Here is a 21,025-nt window from a genome sequence, read left to right on the forward strand (position 1 = left end):
GGACCGCGCGAGGTATTGATGCGATATGGGTGATTATAGATCGCTTGACGAAGAGTGCTCACTTTCTGGCTATCAGTGAGAGCTCTTCTACGGAGAATTTCACCGAGATCTACGTTCGAGAGGTGGTGGCACGGCATGGGGTGCCGACATCGATAGTGTCAGATTAAGATGTGCGTTTTACTTCCAGGTTCTGGAAGAGATTTCATGAGGAGCTGGGTACCCGGTTACACTTCAGTACCGCATATCTCCCACAGACAGACGGGTAGAGCAAGCGGATGATTCAGACGCTCGAAGACATGCTCTGTGCATGTGTTATCGACTTTGGTGGAAGTTTGGACACATACTTGCCCTTGGCTGAGTTTTCATACAACAACAGCCATCATTCCAGTATCGGTATGCCTCCCTTTGACCTCTTATATGGCAGGAGGTGTCGAACTCCCATCTGTTGGGGAGAGGTAGGGCAGAGAGTGATCGGGGGCACTGAGATAGTGCTCAAGACGACAGAGCAGATTCAACAGGTCAGATAGAGGTTACTGACGGCCCAGAGTTTCCAGAAGAGTTACACAGACCGGCGACGTTCAGAGTTAGAGTTTCAAGTCGGAGATTTTGTCTTCCTGAAGGTATCCCCATGGAAAGGGGTGATTCGATTAAGGAAGCGAGGAAAATTGGGCCCTAGATATATTGGTCCTTTCAGAGTGATCAGTCGAGTGGGTAAGGTAGCTTATCGGTTGGAGCTGCCTGCATAGTTGAGCTAGATTCATAACACCTTCCATGTGTCCCAGCTAAGGAAGTGTGTAGCCGATGAGACGGCAGTGGTCCCGTTAGAGGACATTCAGGTTGACGAACGCCTGAATTACATTGAGAAGCTGATGGATAGGAAGGTGAAGGTCTTGAGGAATAAAGAGGTGCCCTTGGTTCAGGTCTAGTGGCAACATCGGAAGGGATCCGAGTGGACTTGGGAACCGGAGTCCGAGATGCGAGAGCCGTACCCAGAGTTGTTTCCAGAGGATGACTTCGAGGGCGAAGTCTGATTCTAGTGGGGGAGAATTGTAACATCCCGACTCCCAGGTATAATATTTATTTAATTTACATTCATAATGACAAAGAAAATCGACGAGTTGGATGCCCCAACTCGCCGAGTAGAGGAGTTAATGGCCGCATGATTTTTAGAGTCTACTCGACGTGTTGGAGGACCCCAACTCGACGAGTAGGTGCTGAGTGAGAAAACTCTAATTTTCAGGGTTTGTGTCCTATTTAAAGGACCTTAAGCCTTCATTTCCACCTCCCTTATCATCTTAACACTCTGAGAGAAACCCTAATCTAGCTATATCCATGTGTGAGAGAAAGAGACGCTAATATTGCATATTTTAGTGCATTTTTGGAGGAAGATTGAAGAGCAAAAGGCTTGGGACGATAGGGAGCTCTTGGATCCGATGTTCATTCATTCCTAGCTTCTGTTTGAAGGTAAAAAGCTACCACCTTGCTCATTATTTGGTTAGATCTCTTTTCTAGGGAGTTTAAGGCCTTTTTCCGATCCTTCTTTGAGTTATGGAGTTGTTGAGCTTGCCCTGGAGTTGAGACTTCAGATCTGGACAATATGAGGTCCTTTGAGCCCAAAGATCCAAGCTTTATCAAGCTAGTGGCAAGCTTTTATGCATTAAACCACATATAGAGCTTTTTTTGGCATTTCGAGCCCTAGATTCCATGCATGGACGTAAATCTTGCAGCTTTACATGGTATTTCAACCTTGGGAGGCTAGATCTAGAGTTTGGGACCTTATTTCTTCTTAGAATCGTCTGAATGAGAATTGGTCAAGAGGGACTCAACGAGTCAGCTAGGGTTTTCCCCGATAGTCTGGACGGGCTATAACTCGGCAAGTTGACGAGACAACTCGACAAGTTGAGTTGAATTTTCCCGATACTTCATAGAAAATGAAGGAACTCGACGAGACGCATAGATGCACTCGACGCGTTTAGTCAACATGGACTGTTGACTTGAGCGCTGATTTACATTGACTTTTAGGGTTTGGTCAACTGTGGACCTTGGAGACCATGGAGGGGTAAATTGGTCTTTTCACCCTTTTGAGATTTAGTGCAGGAGTGAGCTTAACATCTCGGAGTGGTTCTTACAAATTGCTTGTTAGAGATAATCGTATTTTGTAGGCGAAGTCTAGACTGTTTGTGGGTGACTAGATCTACTTGCTTACTTACGAGGTGAGTCTTCTCACTATACTTACCTGAGTGGTAATACTGTGCGACCGGAGGGTCTTATATGCTCATACTGAGTATGTGATATCATGCATTTGTCTCTGTGATTTATGCTGTATATTATATTGTGCTTTATTGGTTAGGACCGGAGGGTCCAACCCTAGTTGTGAGACCGGAGGGTCTTCACCGACACACATGACCGGAGGGTACTTATCGAGATATAGCTACGAGAGGCTAATTATTGTGTGTGGTATTTTGGGGGATTCATTAAGCTTCGTGCTTACCGTGTTGTGTGATTTGTGTTTCAGGTAGTTCTCAAGATCGCGGGAAGGCATCGGCTTGATTGTACACACCTGTTCGAGATTATGTTTGAGGATTCTAGGATATTATCAGTTGTTTTGCTGATTTGTGTTTTTGACAATTGATACAATGTGGTTTGAGAAAATGTGATATTGAGTGTTATGTGGTTTAAAAATGAAAATTTTGTTTGAAAATTTACGATGTTACAGATCTTCCTGAATGTTCTGCTACAAGAAAATTGGTTGTTAAAAATATTAACTAAATGTGCAAACGAAATGATAGAATAGGTAAGAACGTTTAGTAACCATTTCAAAGCTGATCATGTGAGGGTTGAACCAATCCCTTGCACATGCAAGCTTCCTTCAAGTGTGTGGGAATGGGGATGATCTTCATTCTTTCCTTGTATTGTACCACATGTTCTTACAGATCCGTGGTCCCGTCATAAGGCTTCATGATGGGAGTTTGGAAGTGCTTTTGGATCTCCATGTCAGCGATTGTAGGAGCAAATCTCGAGATCATGTGGCTTGTCGGGGAGAGTTTTGGTATAGATTAGACTACTCCAGGTACGCTTGAGATCATATGTCGTAGTTTTTGAAGTTCTTTGGCCATGATCGGGCTCATTCATGATTCAACATCCATAAAGTGTTAGATTAGGTGTCTAAGTCCATAACTATAATTGGTATATACTTCAATTAATAGTAGCACAGTTCTTTTGGGTTGCCTTCATACTAACAACTAGACAGGATGACCTATTGAGAAAGAGGAAGAATTTATTATTTGATTAATAAATTGAAATTAATGATTTATTAATGTATTATGGAAATAATATATTAATTGGAAATCATATTATTTAATTAATAATTAATCATAAATTAATTGGAATTAGTTTTGGGATTAATTGAATTAATTAAAAATGAAGGGGCTGTTTGGATTGTTATTACTACATAACAATCAAAGATATGTATCATAACCCTTATTGTGTAATTTCTGATTATTTACTAGAGATCTAGGGTTTATACATTGTTGTTCATAATTGTATGTTCAATTAGAAAAGACATAGATCTTATTTAGGGTTGCATACACACATAGGATTGTATGCTATGTTGACAACCCATCAGTGGTATCAAAGCATAGGTTTAGTTTTCTATTGAATTGATACTAATATGAACTTGAACAAGTACAAGCTAAATAGAATTTGCATTCTGTACCACCACCACAACGTGGTGTTCTTCACCACGACATGGTGCCCTGCGTTTTTGCCTTGCCACGACGTGGTAAGCTATCATATTCAAAAAATTCGGGTTTTGATGTGTTTTAAAATTGATTATGATAATTACCTTTTATAATATTGTTTAATTGTATAAATCTGAATATTCTAAAATGTAATTTGATATCCCTATCTTGAATTCATGATTGGTTTTATTTTTTAATTTAATTAATTGAACATTAATTTTGAAATTTTAAAATATAACCTAGTATTTTTTAAAAGTTTTAAAAATACGCCATTATATTATATATATAACATTAAAAGGTTAATATTACTCTCTCTCTCTCTCTCTCTCTCTCTCTCTCTATATATATATATATATATATATATATATATATATATATATATATATATATATATAAAAGACAAGTCAATCGAACCACTAGTACACCTCATTCACGAAGCCGATCTATAAGGGGAGTTTAAGGAAGCGGCCTATAAAATGACCGCCATTGGGTATCCACTCTTACCCACCGCTCCCTTGATTGATGGAGGGTCGTTAGCCGAAATGGTTTGATAGGACAATCAATTCTCATTAATAAGTATAATGAAATTATAAAGTAACTAAATTTTATTTTTTAAATAACTCCCAATCTTAATTACTTTAGGAAAAATGTGAATTTGATGCTAATCCGTGAAATTGCACATTGCACTTTATATAAGTCGTTAGTGTAACGTGTGTGGTTAATCGGCACACTAATATGGACTAATAAAGGGTGGCAATGGGTGTCTAGTAAATTATCATTGATTAGTGGAGCGCGTGTGGCTAACCGGCACATTGATTAGCTGATAAATGACATTGAGAGTACCAAGCTAATTTGCATTGTTATTCATATCTTGTTTGTGATCCTCGGTATCCCAGTCACAAATGGAAAGAGCATAATCGAGATTAAACATGCCATTGAATAGTTCAATGAATCTCAAAAGATCTAGGAATTTCATTAAAAACCTAATTCGTTTAAAATTTCGTTTTCGTGGTGAAATTGGTAAATCTTCATTTACCTACCTTTATTTATTTCACAATTAGATTACTGCATCCCCTTTCTAAGATGTGAAATATCTAGTTGGATCCTAGCCTTAATATTTCATTTGGGTGTTATATTAAGGATTATTCATATCTAACTAAAACGTGTCCTTCTCTTGTAGATGTCAACTCCTAACGATGCTTCTGGTTCCTCTTCCAACAAGTTCTCACTCATGAACATCTGCTCGAGGGTTACTTTTGATGGAACCAATTACAATGATTGGATGCGAAACATCAAGATAGCTCTACGTTTCAAGGACAAAGAGCATGTGCTCGAAAAGGAACTTCTCGAGATTGATGAAACAAAAGCTACTCCTGAAGAACTAGCTGAGTATAGGAGACACTACAATGATGCAACCAAAGTGGCATGCATCATGATGGCTACTATGACTCTTGAGCTCCAAAGGTTCTATGAGGATTACTGGCCATACGATATGAACAAGGACTTGGTGGAAAAGTACCACCAACGAGCTCGTCAGGAAAAGTATGAGGTAGTAAATTCCCTCATTACCAGCAAGATGAAAGAGGAAGAGTCTGTCAACAACCACTTGCAACGAATGCAACGATATGTGGAACGCTTGCTGAAGCTCAATGTGAAATTTGATGGGGAATTGGTTATTGATATAGTCTTGCACTCATTTCCCAGTTGTTATGATCAGTTCATCATGACTTATCATTTGAACAACCAAGAGACCACATTGGCTCAAATTCAGAGCTTGCTGTGAACTGCTGAAAGTGGATTGAAGGGAAAAGGTGTTGCCTCCACTCCTACTGTTGTTGCTCTTGTCTTGGATATTGGGCATGGAAAGGGGGAGAAAAGGAAAGGTCCTCCCAAACAGAATTGGAAGGAAAAATCCTAGGCTAGGTCCTCAGGTAATGGATCCAAAGGAAAGACCAATTCTGACGCACCTCCTGCCTCTGATCCTAAAGAGGCTACTTGCTTTTACTTCCATGAGAAAGGGCATTGGAAACAAAGCTTCCCTAAATACTTTCAAGACATAAAGGATAGCAAAGTGAAGCCAACCTTGGCATGTATTTACACTATCTTATCTAAAAGCTCATCATATTCTCATTCTTGGGTCCTTGATACAGGATGTGGTTTTCACATTTGTTCTGATTTGCATGGGCTAAGAAAAAGTGAGGATGTGAAGCATGGGAGAATGAACCTAATCATGGTCAATAGGAGATCGTCAACTGTTACCAAGATTGGAGTTTATAACTTAGTCCTTAATAGTGGGTTATGTTTAGATTTGAATAATTGTTGCTACTCGTCAGAGATGAAAAGAAACATCATTTCATTTCATGGTTTATATAGACAAGGTTTTAGATATTCATTTAATAATGAGAATGGATCTATTTATTCTTATAAAAATGGGGTATTCTATTTTGAAGCTTTACCTTGTGATGGCGTGTATGAAACTGTGATGGTTGTAGACAATTTAGGTATTAGTGTTTTACAAATTGATTCGTCTAATGGTTTAGAGAAAGCATGCGTGTGGCATTATCGTCTTGGACATGTCAAGAAGAAGCGCATTGCCCAACTCCAAAAGGATGGAGTGTTGGAATCATTTGACTTAAGGTCAGATGATACATGTGAATCTTGTTTTCTTCGAAAGATGACAAAATCACCTTTCACTGGTTCTTGTGAAGGAGGTGAAGGATTGTTGGATCTCATACACACAAATGTGTGTGGGCCCTTCAGATCTACCACAAGGGATGAAAATCGATTTTATGTGACTTTTTTACTGATGATTATAGAATATATGGATATATCTACTTGATCAAGCATAAGTCAGAAACCTTTGAAAAGTTCAAAGAGTTCAAACAAGAAGTCGAGAATCAATTGGGCAGGAAGATCAAGATGCTTAGATCTGATATAGGTGATGAGTATCTTAGTATTGAATTCCACGACTACCTCAAGGAATGTAGAATAGTTTCACAATTGACACCTCCTAGGACACTACAACTTAATGGTGTGGCTGAGAGGCATAATCGGACCTTGTTAGACATAGTTCGTTCCATGATGAGTCGAGCTTCACTTCCAATCTCATTATGGGGGTATGCCTTAAAGACTGTCGCCCACATTCTTAATCGTGTCCCAACAAAGAAGGCTTCCAAAACACATCTTGAGATGTGGACAGGGAAGGTTCCCTCGTTGGCACATATCAAGATTTGGGGTTGTGAAGCTTTCGTTAGACGAGAGACTCACGACAAGCTTGAACCTCAAAGTGAGAGATGTATTTTCATCGGCTATCCACAAAAGTCTTTTGGATATTTGTTCTACAGACCTAGTGACAACATGGTCTTTGTAGCATGAAGGGGAGTCTTTCGCGAGAAAGAGCTCATATCCAAAGAGGACAGTGCGAGTACTATTGATCATGAAGAAATTCAAGAGTCAAACGATGAAGAAACCTCTAATACTAGCGCTCAAACTGAGGAAGAAATTCTAGTTTAACCAATTGACGAGTCGTTACCTCTTAGACATTCTAGCAGAGTTAGAATGTCACCTGAGTTCTATGGTTTCCATATTACTACAGATGGTGATATGTTTATCAATGATAGTACACTGGTAAATTTGGACGAACCTTCTAACTACAAGGAAGCTGTGGCGGGCCCTGCGTCTGCCAAGTGGAAAGAGGCAATGGAAACCGAGATAAAGTCCATGTATGACAACCAAGTTTGGAATTTGGTTGACAACGTACCATGTCGTAAGACGGTTGGGTGCAAATGGATCTTCAAGAAGAAGACCGACATGGATGGAAAGGTGAACACTTTCAAGGCTTGACTGGTTCCGAAGGGCTTTACTCAAACCCCAGGGGTTAACTATGATGAGACCTTCTCACGAGTGGCTAAGATTAAATCTATTAGGGGGATGCCAGCCATAGCTGTGTTTCATGAATATGAAATTTGGCAGGTGGATGTCAAAACTGCTTTCCTTAATGGGAAGTTGGCTGAGGATGTTTACATGAGTCATATAGAGGGTTTTGTGGATGCTAATCACCCCAATAGAGTGTGTAAGCTTAAGAAATCAATCTATGGATTGAAATAAGCTTCTCGCAGATGGAATATTTGCTTTGACGAGAAAGTTAAAGAGTTTGGCTTCTCTAGAAGTGAAGATGAATCTTGTGTATATGTCAAAGCTAGTGGGTGTATAGTAACCTTTCTAGTGGTGTATGTTGATGACATACTCCTTATAGGAAATGACATTCCAACCTTGAAGGAAGTTAAGTCCTGGATTGGAAAGTGTTTCGCTATGAAGGATCTGGGTGAGGCTGCATATATTCTAGGGATAAGAATTTTGAGAAACAGGAGTAAAAGACTAATTGGACTTAGTAAAAATACGTATTTCGATAAAGTGTTAAAACATTTTAGCATGGAGAATTACAAGAAAGGAGAGTTGCCTATCCAGAGTAATCCCAAACTAAGTAAGACTCAGAGTCCGAGTACTGATGCAGAGATAGCAGAAATGATTCGAGTTCCATATGTTTTCTCCGTTGGATCGATCATGTATGTTATGACGTATACTCGCCCTGATGTGGCTTTTGCTTTGAGCGTGGTTATTCGATATCAAGGAAATCTGGGTAGAGCTCATCCGATAGTTGTTAAGAATATTCTCAAGTATCTGCGAAGGACTAAGGATTGGGTCCTTGTGCTTGGTGGCAGTGATCACTTGAGAGTAACAAGGTATAGTGACGCCAGCTTTCAGACAGACAGAGACAACTTCCATTCTCAATCTAGGTGGGTGTTTACCCTTAATGGAGAACCGGTAACTTGGAAAAGTTCCAAACAAGAAATGGTGGCTAATTCAACCTGTGAATTAGAGTACATTGCAGCAAGCGAAGCATCGAAGGAGACTATATGGTTGAAGAACTTCATCGGAGACCTTGGAGTTGTGCCAGCTATAAAGGAGCCAAGGGAGATTTTCTATGATAATGAAGGAATGGTTGCCTTAACTAAGGAACCAAGATATCATGGCAGATCTAGACATATTGACAGAAAATACCACTTTATCAAACATAGAGTAGAAGAAGGACAACTCGTGTATCATCAACAGAGAATCCTGTAAACCCCCTCACAAAGTATCTGGGTAGGGTTAAGCACGTTCAACATGCAAGGAACATTGGTCTGAAGGATAATATTAGTTTTAGTAGTTAGATATATATTTAGAACCCTGTAACAAAGTAAATGTAGTTGACTTTTGATGATTAAATAATAGAGAATTATTTATGAATATTATTTACTATCATTTGTCAATTGTTTATTACTGTGTTTCATTTTGCATGTTTTACTTCCCGAATAATTAGATTATTCAAACATCCATAGTCGTTCATACTTTTGGAAGTAAGTAGTGAATTAAGACCGTCATGAATTGTGTTGTAGATTATCTAAGGGTTTAGACATAGCAATGGTTTGCTGCAACATTCATGAGTACTTTTGGAATAGAGAATTTAAATATTGGATTAACCCACGCTTAGGGAACTACTTCATTGAATTTATCACGAGTAATTCTGAGACGATAATATCTTATAATCTTTAAACGGAGATATATAAGTTGTTGTTTACGAGTTGATTGTGCATTGATGATAAGTAAACGCATCGGTAACTTGACATTATAAAACGTATTGTTGTGTGTGATTTGAAGAGTAAATAGTGCAAGCATATAAGTCAAAGTTTATCTGTTCCTTTTGCCCTAACTGGAAAAGCGATATCTTGGGCCCCTCGATGATTTGGTGTTGACTTACGTGTCGGGCCCGACCAGGACTAAATTTATGTGTTCAAGTGTAGTTCTTCGTCATTACAAATCAGAAATTGAGAAACAAAGTATTGGAAAATGAGATTGATTCTATTCCATGTCATTTGTCCACATGATATCTTGCAGAACAGAGGATTATATGATCACTTGTCTTAGGACACATATCTGACTAGGTCAGAGTTCGTCAGCGGCTTTGAGAGCTACAATTTGCTAATCAGTTTTTGAAGTTATACTGGAAACTATTGTTATTAGACTTATCCAAGTGGGAGACTGTTGGATTAGGGGTTTAAGTCTATAATTATAATTGGTATATACTTCAATTGATAGTATCACAGTCCTTTTGGGTTGCCTTCATACTAGCAACTAGACAGGATGACCTATTGAGAAAGTGGAAGAATTTATTATTTGATTAATAAATTGAAATGAATGATACATTAATATATTATGGAAATAATATATTAATTGGAAATCATATTATTTAATTAATAGTTAATCTGAAATTAATTGGAATTAGTTTTGGGATTCTTGAATTAATTAAAAGTGCAGGGGTTGTTTGGAAATTTATTGATAGTTGAGGAAAGAAGGTCTAGAACCTCCATAAAGAGGCTTGGACGAAAACTTCTAGGAAGGCCCTAGAATTTTCGTCCAAGGGCTATGGGATGGAAGGTTGTGGGCTGCTTGGTCCTTAAGCTAAGGAAGTAGGGTTTCCTCCTAAAACCCTAGCTTTGGCTCTAAGTCACCTAACTATATAATGAGCCTCACCCTTGGTATTTTCGGCCACATGAAACCCTAAGAAGAGTGGCCGAAAATTGAAGCTTCCTCCTCCTCTCTCATATCTCATTCTCTTGCTAAGTGTGTTTGTGATTCATTAGAGGTGTTACACTTGTGACATTTGATCTCAAGCTTCAACATCTTCAAGTATTTTGGATTGTTATTACTACATAACAATCAAAGGTACGTATCATAACCCTTATTGTGTAATTTTCGAATATTTACTAGAGATCTACGGTTTATACATTGTTGTTCATAATTGTATGTTCAATTAGAGAAGACATAGATCTTATTTAGGGTTGCATGCACACACAGGATTGTATGCTATCTTGAAAACCCATCATAGAGTTAGTAGTAAAGGTATTATTATTGACGGAGTTACCAGGATCCTTGTTCTTGGGAGTAACGAAGATTTCACCGGGATCCTGGATCATATGGGCTTGCTCTTTTGGAGTCATGCCCTAGGCAGGAACAGAGGTGGGTGTTGAGGATCCTATCTCGCAGTGGTTCGTTGAATATCTCGTACTGTCAAAGTTCAGGATCTTGGGCTGCAAGATCAAGGGTGCTGCTTCTTGAGGCTTGCAGATCTCTACCCTCATTCTCTCCACTTCGTTGAGTATCGTTATGTTATCCTCTTGATGTTGAGTGACGTGTCGTTCCAATCGCTTCATCATAGCGAAGATTTCGTTATTAGAAATCAGTACAGGAGGATCCTGAAGTCCTTGGGTAGCTACCGGAGAGGTGTTTTTCTTCGGTACCTGTAGAGACCCATTTTTATAACGAACGGTGAGTGCGGAAGAAGGATATCTCGAGATTAATCGTGTTTTTGTAAGTATGAACACCAAGAACATATTATGAGTTCATAAGAAAAGACTAAGAACAAGAGAGAATAATCATAATATTGCATGAAGAACATGGTGGGAGAGAAACTCTCCCTGGGTGGGAGAACCCACCACTTTCTCTCTCTAGAGATTACATTGTAGAAAAGTAAGAATTAAGTAGGAAAGGATTAGCTAGCTAAAGTAATAAATGACCAACTCTCCCTTTATATAGGAGGGAGAGTATTTACACATAAAATTCAATAAAGGGAAAATACAACCTAATAAACACTCATTATTTGTGGAGCATTTCCATGCACCAACATTCTCTCCCTAAATGCTTACAAATGATGAGAGATCCAATAAATGATACAAGGCTATAATACAGTAATCCGACTAGCAAGTGTGGTAATAAAATGCAATCAAGTGCTGAAATGTCTCTAAAACTCTGAAGTGTCTGTGAAGTCTGAAACTGGCCATGAATCTCTAACATGAAGGTCTTCGGCTTCAAAGCACAACCAATGAAGCAGAAAAAATATAAGATCCAAATCTTCAAACCAGTCATAATCACCCGAAGAAGGAGGTCACCATGAGCAAGTAGAAGATCCAATAAAGGAAACACTTCGGCTTCAAAAGTCTGAAAAACATCTCGAGTTCTCGAATCATAATATACCAAAATTCTTCAAAGAATAACCTGCTAAAAATGTGAAGCATCCATAAAATGAAGTCCGGATAAAAATAATGTGAGTCCAAAAACATGGTCAGCAATGCCAAAATTTTGATCAACCGATCAAAAATAAGTGTCATGTCACATCGTCAAAATAATCTTCGTCTTCAACATATCACAAATCCAAACTCATGAAACCATAAAATCTGAACCGGATGCGAACACAAAATCATCCTGTGGTAGAGTCCGAATAATAAATAATCTGAATCGGAAAACATCGAGTAATGCCAAAAATTTGATCCGTAAAGACCAAAAAATAAGTGTCACATCGCATCACTAGATAAATAATCGTCTTCAGAAGTCTTCAAAAATCCAAACTCAAACAATCATAATAACCAAATCCGGATGATATTCTCTCCCTATTTTTGATAACCAATGACCGGATATCAAAAATCAACAAATCATCGGATGGAGAGTGTCGGATACCAAGAGCTAATAGAGAAGCTCTCCTTAGATGTATGAAGGGTCTCGATAAGAAACGAGAAAGAGTCAAAGAGATACTCTTGCGGTCATGAGGAAGCGGGTGACATTGTTGCTGAAGCTGTGCTGAGAATAATCTGTTGTGCCAAAAATAATATCCAAATATCCAAACTGCGGTGCCAGAACACTTGAAGTGGTCTTCAATAGAGAATAAAGTCCACATGCTCAAGATACATGATTCGTCAACCAAAAATCAAGAGCGACAAGTCATAAAATCTCATAAAGTGAAAAATGCGAAACAACTTTGTTGATCAATCGCCGTTGCGGTGCAAGCATCACAAAAAATAATATGAAGTCCGACTGCGGTAGGAATATTCTTCCAATAGTAATAACCGGCATGAAATAAACCAATGTGACAATCCAAGGTTCGGTTGTGGCAAAAATTGGTGTTAAAAAAAATAATTGGTGTAATAAAAAAAATTGGTTTTAATAAAAAAAATGGCTAAATAAAAATAATTGGTGTTAAAAAAAATAAATGGCTAAATAAAAAATTGGCTGAAAAAAAAATTAATTGAAAAAAAAATTTAATTAAAAAAAATGCAGAAAAAAATCTGAATAAAAAAAATAAAGTCTTGAAAAAAAAAGGGTTTTTAAAAAAAAGAGGGGAAAAAAAGGAGGGGAGGGGAGGAAAAAGAAGGTGGAAAGGATGAGGGAGGAGGGAGGAGGAGAAGGAAGGAAGAGAGAGGAGGAGAGGGGGGGGCTGAAGAACTGAAGGAGAAGGAGGGGAGGGGCCGAAGTCAGGAGGGTTGCGGGTGTATGGTGGTTGCGGTAGGAGGTGATTGCGGGTGGAGGTGATTGCGGATCAGAGGGGAAGGTGGGGGTCTTGGGTGCGGATGGAAGGGCCTGGGTGCGGACGCAAAGGAAGGAGTGATTGCGGTAGGTGAGGAAGCAGCTAAGCTGCAGTAGGCGCGTTGCGGTAGGGGCGTTGCGGTCGCGGGTCATCAGTCAGGACAGGTTGCGGTCCGAACCGAGAAGGGATCCGAACCGAGGTTGCGGTATAGCTGATGGACTTCGGTCAGCAGGGACTGCGGTCCGAGACTTTTGACTTCGGTTCAGCAGTCAGGAAGAGTTGGTTGCGGTCTCTTGGCTGCTGACCTCGGCTGCGGATGGGACCTGAGAGGAGCTGCGGTACCAAGGCTAAGAAGGGCTGCGGGTAGGCTTCTAAGGGGACTCCGGTAGGCAGTTTTTGGCTGCGGTCCGGGGGGCTGAGAGGGGCTGAACAGGTGACGAAAAATGCTATTTTTTCATGAAAAATGGTACCGCAAAGGCCATTTATTCATATTTTAATAAGGGAATCTTTTTATAAAGCATTCTAAGTCAAAGGTGGGTCTTGGGAAGGCAAAAAGTGGAGTGTGCAGGGGGTTTTTAGGGACAAAAGGTGATAGGATTGCACAATGTCACATGGTTTTTGTCTTTTTGAGGGAGCAAATAGTGGAATACTCTTTACCCAAAAGAGTAACAAGGACAATATGCTTTTTGCAAACAAATAATACGTCCAAATTTCTTCAAATCAAAGATCCACAGCAACAATTTAAAATTGAGAGATATGAAGATAATACCTCTTATGATGAGAAAAAGTGCTGGGAAAAAGTCTTCAAAAGAAATTCTCCACTTTCTTCATGAATAATAAACCCATTAATCTTTGTGTCTTCACATCCAAGAAAAAGAACCTCCTGGAGAACATCTTCAACATTTTTAAGAGACCACAAAATTAATTCTTCTCCCATTTCTTCAACAGCAAAAATAATAAACTTTTAAGAACATCTTCTTCCAACAATAAATAGAACGAGCAGCAGCAGCAACAATTTATTTATTAAGATAGAATCACCCAGAAAATAGAGCTAAGAACGAACTTCATAAAAAAAATTCCGGTAAGAAACCCGAAAAAAAATTTCTTGCAAAAACACGGAAAAATCACAAGATAATCACCGAACGGGAGTCGTTCCCTTGAAATAATCGTGAGATCTTCAAGGTACGGCTCTGATACCAATTGTAGAGACCCATTTTTATAACGAACGGTGAGTGCGGAAGAAGGATATCTCGAGATTAATCGTGTTTTTGTAAGTATGAACACCAAGAACATATTATGAGTTCATAAGAAAAGACTAAGAACAAGAGAGAATAATCATAATATTGCATGAAGAACATGGTGGGAGAGAAACTCTCCCTGGGTGGGAGAACCCACCACTTTCTCTCTCCAGAAATTACATTGTAGAAAAGTTGAATTAACTAGGAAAGGATTAGCTAGCTAAAGTAATAAATGACCAACTCTCCCTTTATATAGGAGGGAGAGTATTTACACCTAAAATACAATAAAGGGAAAATACAACCTAATAAACACTCATTATTTGTGGAGCATTTCCATGCACCAACAGTACCTCATAGCTTTTTTTGGGTGTACTTTCTGTTAATTTTTCAGGTGTTTTAACTCATTTCCCCACCCCTATCAAAAGGATGGAATCTCACACTGAACCGCTTATACTTTCAATTTCGGATCTTCCCAAGGGTTTGAAACCATTTTCTCCAACCTCATCTCATTTGACCACCGGTAGTGCCGATGAAACTCAACACCAACATAAGTATAAACCACTGATATCGTCTCCTTGACCACCAATATGAAACTCAACTAATGTCTCCCTCTTCCTAAACTATCGACATGAAACTCAATTTTAGGTTCGATTTTCACATCTACTAGACCACTGTTGCCAATGTTATATCTCTATTTTGCCCTTTCTCTATATATCCTACTCTTTTTATCTTCTCCATACTCACAGTGTCGATCTCCTTTTAACGGCATGGGGTGTTTCATGCATATGATGTTATGATTACTTGTTCAAGGTTGTTTTCATCAGGGATTCAAGTGTCGATAAAACCATTTTTTGTCATAGTTCTCCAAGAATGAAATCATCTTTGGTTTTATGTTTTGGGTGTGATTTCAGGTTCGAATTCATCAAATTTCATAGAATTTTTAGTTTTTATTTTGATTTTGTGGTTTGATTTCAACAAGTCCATCAATTTTACGTTTGATGTTCAATTTCATCAGGTTTTTTGTTTTTGGTTTTGAGTTTCAGGTTTGCTTCAATAGGTTCCATTGATTTTGAGTTTCAGGTTTGATTTCATCAAGATTGATTAGGTTTTTAGTTTAAGTTTTGAGTTTCATGTTCAATTTCATAAGTCTCATCGATTTTGAGTTTTAGATTTTTAATTTCAAGATTTTTTTAGAATTTTAGGTTTTGTTGGAATCTGTTTCATTCTAGTCGGAGAAGACGACGAAGGGAAGGCCCGGTAGTGGGTTAAAGAGGTGGTAGTGGGGTGGATGTGGGTTGGGGTGAGGGTGAGGGTGGGACCAATTTCATTTTTGTAAAAGTTCTCCAAAAATGAATTCATCTTTGGTTTTATGTTTTGGGTGTGATTTTAGGTTCGATTTCAACAACTTTCATAGAGTTTTTAGTTTTGGTTTTGATTTTTTGGTTTGATTTCATCAAGTCCATCAATTTTACGTTTGAGGTTCAATTTCATCAGGTTTTTTGTTTTTGGTTTTGAGTTTTAGGTTTGCTTTAATAGGTTCCATTGGTTTTGAGTTTCAAGTTCGATTTCATCAAGATTGATTAGGTTTTTAGTTTAAGTTTTGAGTTTCATGTTCAATTTCATAAGTCTCATCGATTTTGATTTTTAGATTTTTAATTTCAAGATTTTGTTTAGAATTTTAGGTTTTGTTGGAATCTGTTTCATTCTAGTCGGAGAAGACGACGAGGGGAAGGCACAGTAGTGGGTTAAAGAGGTAGTAGTGGGGGGGGGGGGGGTGGGTGTGGGTGTGGGGTGATAGTGAGGGTGGGACCAATTTCATTTTTGTAATTATAAATAATAAATTAATTGAAAGAGAAACAAATATGGACAATACAGTCTTTTCATATATATATAAAGGGATCAAAGACGCAACAAAAACCTATTATATAAACTCTCTAAATCATAAAAGAGTTAAGGACCAAACGTACACACTAATGTAAACCACATGAACCATTAAAAAACCTTTAAAGTATTAACAATCAAAGTAAAGGTAAGCTTATACCTATACTCAGATTTAACAATCTTGATCATGATAAAAAATGAAGGGGTAAACAGGTTACCCCTTGCTTGCCTACTTTACCGACAGGAGGATGACTTTCGTACACAACAAACTTAGCCAAACTCCTCCCAATAAACACCCTCTTAGACTTACAACTCCTAAATCCCATCTTCACCAATAACGACTCTTGTGATGCCCCACCCACCCCTTAACTTCCACCATCCTCCTCTTAGCGACCCCCACCTTGCTTGCCTACTTTACCAATAGCATCAAGTCCGACGACGGCCAACTTTTCTATTGATTCACAACTATTAAAGGGGTGTAGGTGTTTGATTATTACAATCCAAAAATTGTAATCGATTTGAGGAAATATCAGTTTGTTTTCGGTGTTGGTGTTTGGAGCGATGACGTTTAGGGATCTAAATGTTGTGAGTTCTTTTTATCCGTCGTCGGGACGTGAAGGTCGGGAGGTTTTCGATATTGTTTCGATTGGAATCGGTGTTATCTGCAATGCTTTGTTTGTTGTTTTTCCGACAAGAAGACATGGGATCGGGTATCCTATTGTAACAGGACAGAGAGAAGTGAGAGTTCCAAGAGAGTAGCTGGTCCTCCCTTTGAGTCGTATCATAACCTTGATTCTGATTACAAGTATATTTAAGCTTTGATTTTTAAGTTCTTACTCAAAATTTAAGCTTTGATGTATCAGGTTCTTGTACATATTTCACCTCCTGATTTTTGGAAGTTTGAATGTTAAATATTTATGGTTTTGATTTCATTACAGGTCATTGTGTGATTAAAAGCATTTGCAGGCTTAAGAGTTTACAAAAATAAAGAGGATAAGCATTTGAAGGTTTTCTCGGGTTGAAGAACGAAATAGAAATCAACAACTTTGAGAATATTACAATGGTGAAATTGAGAAAATAAAAAGTCATATCAGTTTGTGGGTGAGTTGGAATTGAGAAGGAAGTCACATCAACTTCAAATGCTTATGTAGCTTATGAAACCTATTATAGTAGGTAGCAACAGGGTCGGCCTTACATTGATTGACAGTAAACAAGGGCTTAGGGCCCCAATTCTAAGGGGTTAAGTGGGGGATTGTCGATTTCGGATTCTCCATTCATGCAGACACACACACCACAATTTTGATTGAAACTAAGCATCAGCTCTGCCAAGCGACCATTCTTCTTCTCGACTTCTTCTTCCTGACTCTGAAGTCAAATCGATTCTTAAATCTGGATTGTTAAAAAATCGATTCTTGAATCTTGATTGTTCAAAAATTGATTCTCCATCAGTCCATTGTTGATTCTTCTTTCTGAAAGGTTGTCAAGTGTGAAGAAACGGTATGTTCTTCCTCTGATTCTTTATTTCTCCATAACTGATAACTGATAACTCCATTGTTGATTCTTCTTTCTCGATTAGACTATCTATTAGGGTTAGACGTATTTTTTTTTAATATTCATTGTGTCAAGTTGGATTTTGGAATCAGGTTTGAACTTTGGATATTGGAATCAGGTTTGGACTTTGGATATTGGAACGATTTTGGTTAATTAGTTGGAACGAATTTTAGTTGCCAAGTTGCAATTCCATATTTCCATTTCAGTTTTCTCAAGGAGTCAAGGTCAAGGATGTGAAGACTCAAGAACTATCAAGAACTTACTTTGCCAAACAGGCAAAACAGGTATTTCCAATCGAGGTATTTCCAATCTATAATTCATTACTAATTTACTTCCAGTTTACTTTTTTTTGTCTTGGTGATATAGTCTGAGTTGTATGCAAAGAGAAAGGAAGTCCCTTTGCTCCTGATGTTTGTCATGAGTATGTCATGGCTTATCCTTCATTATCTATGATAGTATGTACTTTGTTGTATAATTATTTGTTTGAACACTTTTAATTAATGCGATATTTATTTATCTTTTCTAAGTTCTAACAACATGTTTATCATATGGGAGAGTTTATAACATTCAGTATAGTAAAGGCCAAAGGGCTTCAAATTTTTGGTTCGTTTAGAGCCCCAAACTAGTTGAGCCGCCATTGGGTAGCAATGACAAAAAAAAAATCTAGATAGTGATGACTAGACTAAAAAGCAGGTCAACATCCATCTTATGCCCTCATAAAGCATCAAAAAATATTAAATGGTTGATTCGGTAAATTCCAAAAACAATATTGAACTAATGTGTCGTTTTCCCTTATTAATATTGTTTGTATGATATAATAATGAGAAAGCATAAAAATATAGGTGGGCTTTGCATGGTTTCTTTTAGCATTTAATGGGCTTCAGCCAAGTTTTCCACGAGGAACTGATGTACACTAAACCTTATTTTATTTTATTTTTCTTTTCGTGATGAATTCCACAAGCAATTATACACATTCTTATACGATTTTACATTGGAACTTTGACATCTTTCTTATGTGGGTTTTGGTGGTAGCGTAGTTATCATCTACTCAACCTAAGTGCATCAAGTAATATGCCTATTTAGGCTATGTTCCTATTAGATAGCTGAAAAACTAATTAATATCATATTTCTTCTAGATCAGATAATCCAATACCGGATTTTGGATAAATTCTGACCATATTCTACCGTATTTTTTTGTTGGGATATGGATACTTGTGTAACTCGGTTCGGATTGGATATATTCAGATATGATTTCGGATATTGCTATATTAATCCTTTCTATTTTTTAAATTTTAAATCTAATTCCAACCAAATAGATACTTGTATTATATTTTCGATATGATTTCCATCATTTCCTATATTAATCCTACAAAGAAAAAAAAAGGATCAACAGTTCCTTTGACAGTAGCTAACACCATCCACCCTACTATTTCCCTCTATAGACTAGACATGAATTAACACTTTATTTTGCCACTTTTATGAATTAACAACGAATCGAAAGGAACTAAAAATGATAACTTATAAGCAGCATACAATATTTTGGGAAGACGTCTTGAAGGAGCTGTAAAATCAAAAAGATGCATTATATATATATTTTTTCTTTTGGTGTGTAGAAAGGTATGCAGGAAACAATCAAAAACAAAAGGAATGCCTCTAAAAATGTAACACAATGAATCAACCATGTTCTTGAAAACGAATAATCATTACCTACCTTCGATTTTCAATATCAGCATCATAATCTCTTCGATTTTTCAGAACCTGGACAAATATCATCAACTATAATAGAACAAATATGAATGAATTGGATTCTCTTCAACATTGGACTAAATCAGAGATCTTCACTGAAATAGTAGTGATTTGGTACCTTTCTGGATATTACTATTGCTCAACTTTCGAAGGTGCTTATCATAAATTCAGATAAGGTTACGACTGCTAATTGAATGAAGAAATTAAAACACCAACAGATCGTTAATGGCGTCGCTGGTGCAGATAATCTTCCGTTTGTATATATATCAACAAATCTCTATAAACTTTGTTCAATTGATCATTAAAATCGCTATTACAAGATATATCCATCTCAAGAAATTGAAGATATATTTGCAGATTACTTACTTTAAGGTCCATCGTCTCCATCTCGAATCAAATTACAGATATCGGAGCACTCCACCAAACAATAATGGCGACTCCGAAACCCTTGTTTGAAAACAACCAGAGGCCTCCGAACATTAAACGGACCTTCGCCGGGCGACCCATCTCCGCCGCGTATGCAAGTCGTCACACACTTAATCGTGCACGATTCCGCTTGCCTCGATTTGGGTTTTTGAATTCTAGCCTTTTTGCAATCGCCATCTTTCCCCTGAACACAATCGCCGGATAACATCTGCGGAATGTTTGACAGGGTTTCTGCGGCATCCGGCGGTGGGTTTCTGGGTTCAATTGCGATTGCCGACGTCGTGCTCGATAAAATCACTACCGCCGCTGCTGCCGTCGCCATGAAGATGCTGGTGCCTACTCCGTGAAACGTTAGGGTGGACATTGGTAGAGCGATGGGTTTTTTGAGGGTGTTGGTGATGAGTGGTGGTTGCTGGTGATGGTGATTCGCCGGAGAATATCGCGAGAAGGGTACACCGGGAAGAAGCATTTTGTATTTTGTAACGCTGTTTATGTTTCGACCTCTTGAAATGTTTGTGAATAATAAGCTACAGAATAAATCTGGTAACACTAACCCACCAGAAGAAAGGGGCCAAAATGGCAAATTGGATTCGAATGAATATACTCAAGGCCCATTTGATTTGAGGATTCCCATGGATACGAAATGGAAATGAAATTATTTGAGAAAGTATGGTTTAAAGTAGGCTTGCACAAACCGGTTTTTTTTCTGAACCGGACCGGTTCAGAAAACCGGTTCGGTTCTGGTCAACTTAGTCAAAACCGGTTCACCCTCAAACCGGTTCGGTTCTAAACCGGTCCAGCCTCAAAATAATCTGAACATATGTAAACCGGTTCGGTTCTCTAGAAACCGGTTAAAAAAAACCGGTCCAAAAACTATTTCTTAAACCGGCTCAAAAAGGGTTCAAAACCGGTTCGACGGAAAAAAAAAAAAATTTCAATTTTTTTTTTTTTTTTAGGCTAATAACTGAAAAATAGGAATGGGTTTTTTTTTTTTGAATCTATTGCTTTTATTGTGTTTAACAAAAAAAAAGGGAGGTTTCACTCTC

General features: G+C 38.0%; 1 protein-coding gene and 1 pseudogene across 2 annotated transcripts; one reads left to right on the forward strand and one right to left on the reverse strand.

Moving 5' to 3' along the window:
* The first annotated feature begins 16,514 nt into the window (after positions 1 to 16,514).
* Positions 16,515 to 18,333, forward strand: LOC145137084 (protein DMP3 pseudogene; annotated as a pseudogene). Its single transcript, XR_013720863.1, has 3 exons — positions 16,515 to 17,061; positions 17,195 to 17,753; positions 17,900 to 18,333. The product of XR_013720863.1 is annotated as a protein DMP3 pseudogene (transcript).
* A 1,330-nt stretch (positions 18,334 to 19,663) lies between these two features.
* On the reverse strand, positions 19,664 to 20,509 carry LOC145137083 (uncharacterized). Its single transcript, XM_079071229.1, has one exon. It carries the CDS (start codon positions 20,446 to 20,448, stop codon positions 19,921 to 19,923), a length of 528 nt encoding a protein of 175 aa, XP_078927355.1. The 5' UTR covers positions 20,449 to 20,509; the 3' UTR covers positions 19,664 to 19,920.
* Positions 20,510 to 21,025: the final 516 nt, after the last annotated feature.

This window comes from Lactuca virosa, chromosome 9 (assembly GCF_052849685.1).
Source record: "Lactuca virosa cultivar CGN04683 chromosome 9, Lactuca_virosa_CGN04683_v6, whole genome shotgun sequence".
Lineage (NCBI taxonomy): Eukaryota > Viridiplantae > Streptophyta > Magnoliopsida > Asterales > Asteraceae > Lactuca > Lactuca virosa.

Excerpts from the sequence above, each read along its gene's own strand:
- LOC145137083 (XM_079071229.1), bottom strand. The coding sequence starts at position 20,448 with ATGCTTCTTCCCGGTGTACCCTTCTCGCGATATTCTCCGGCGAATCAC.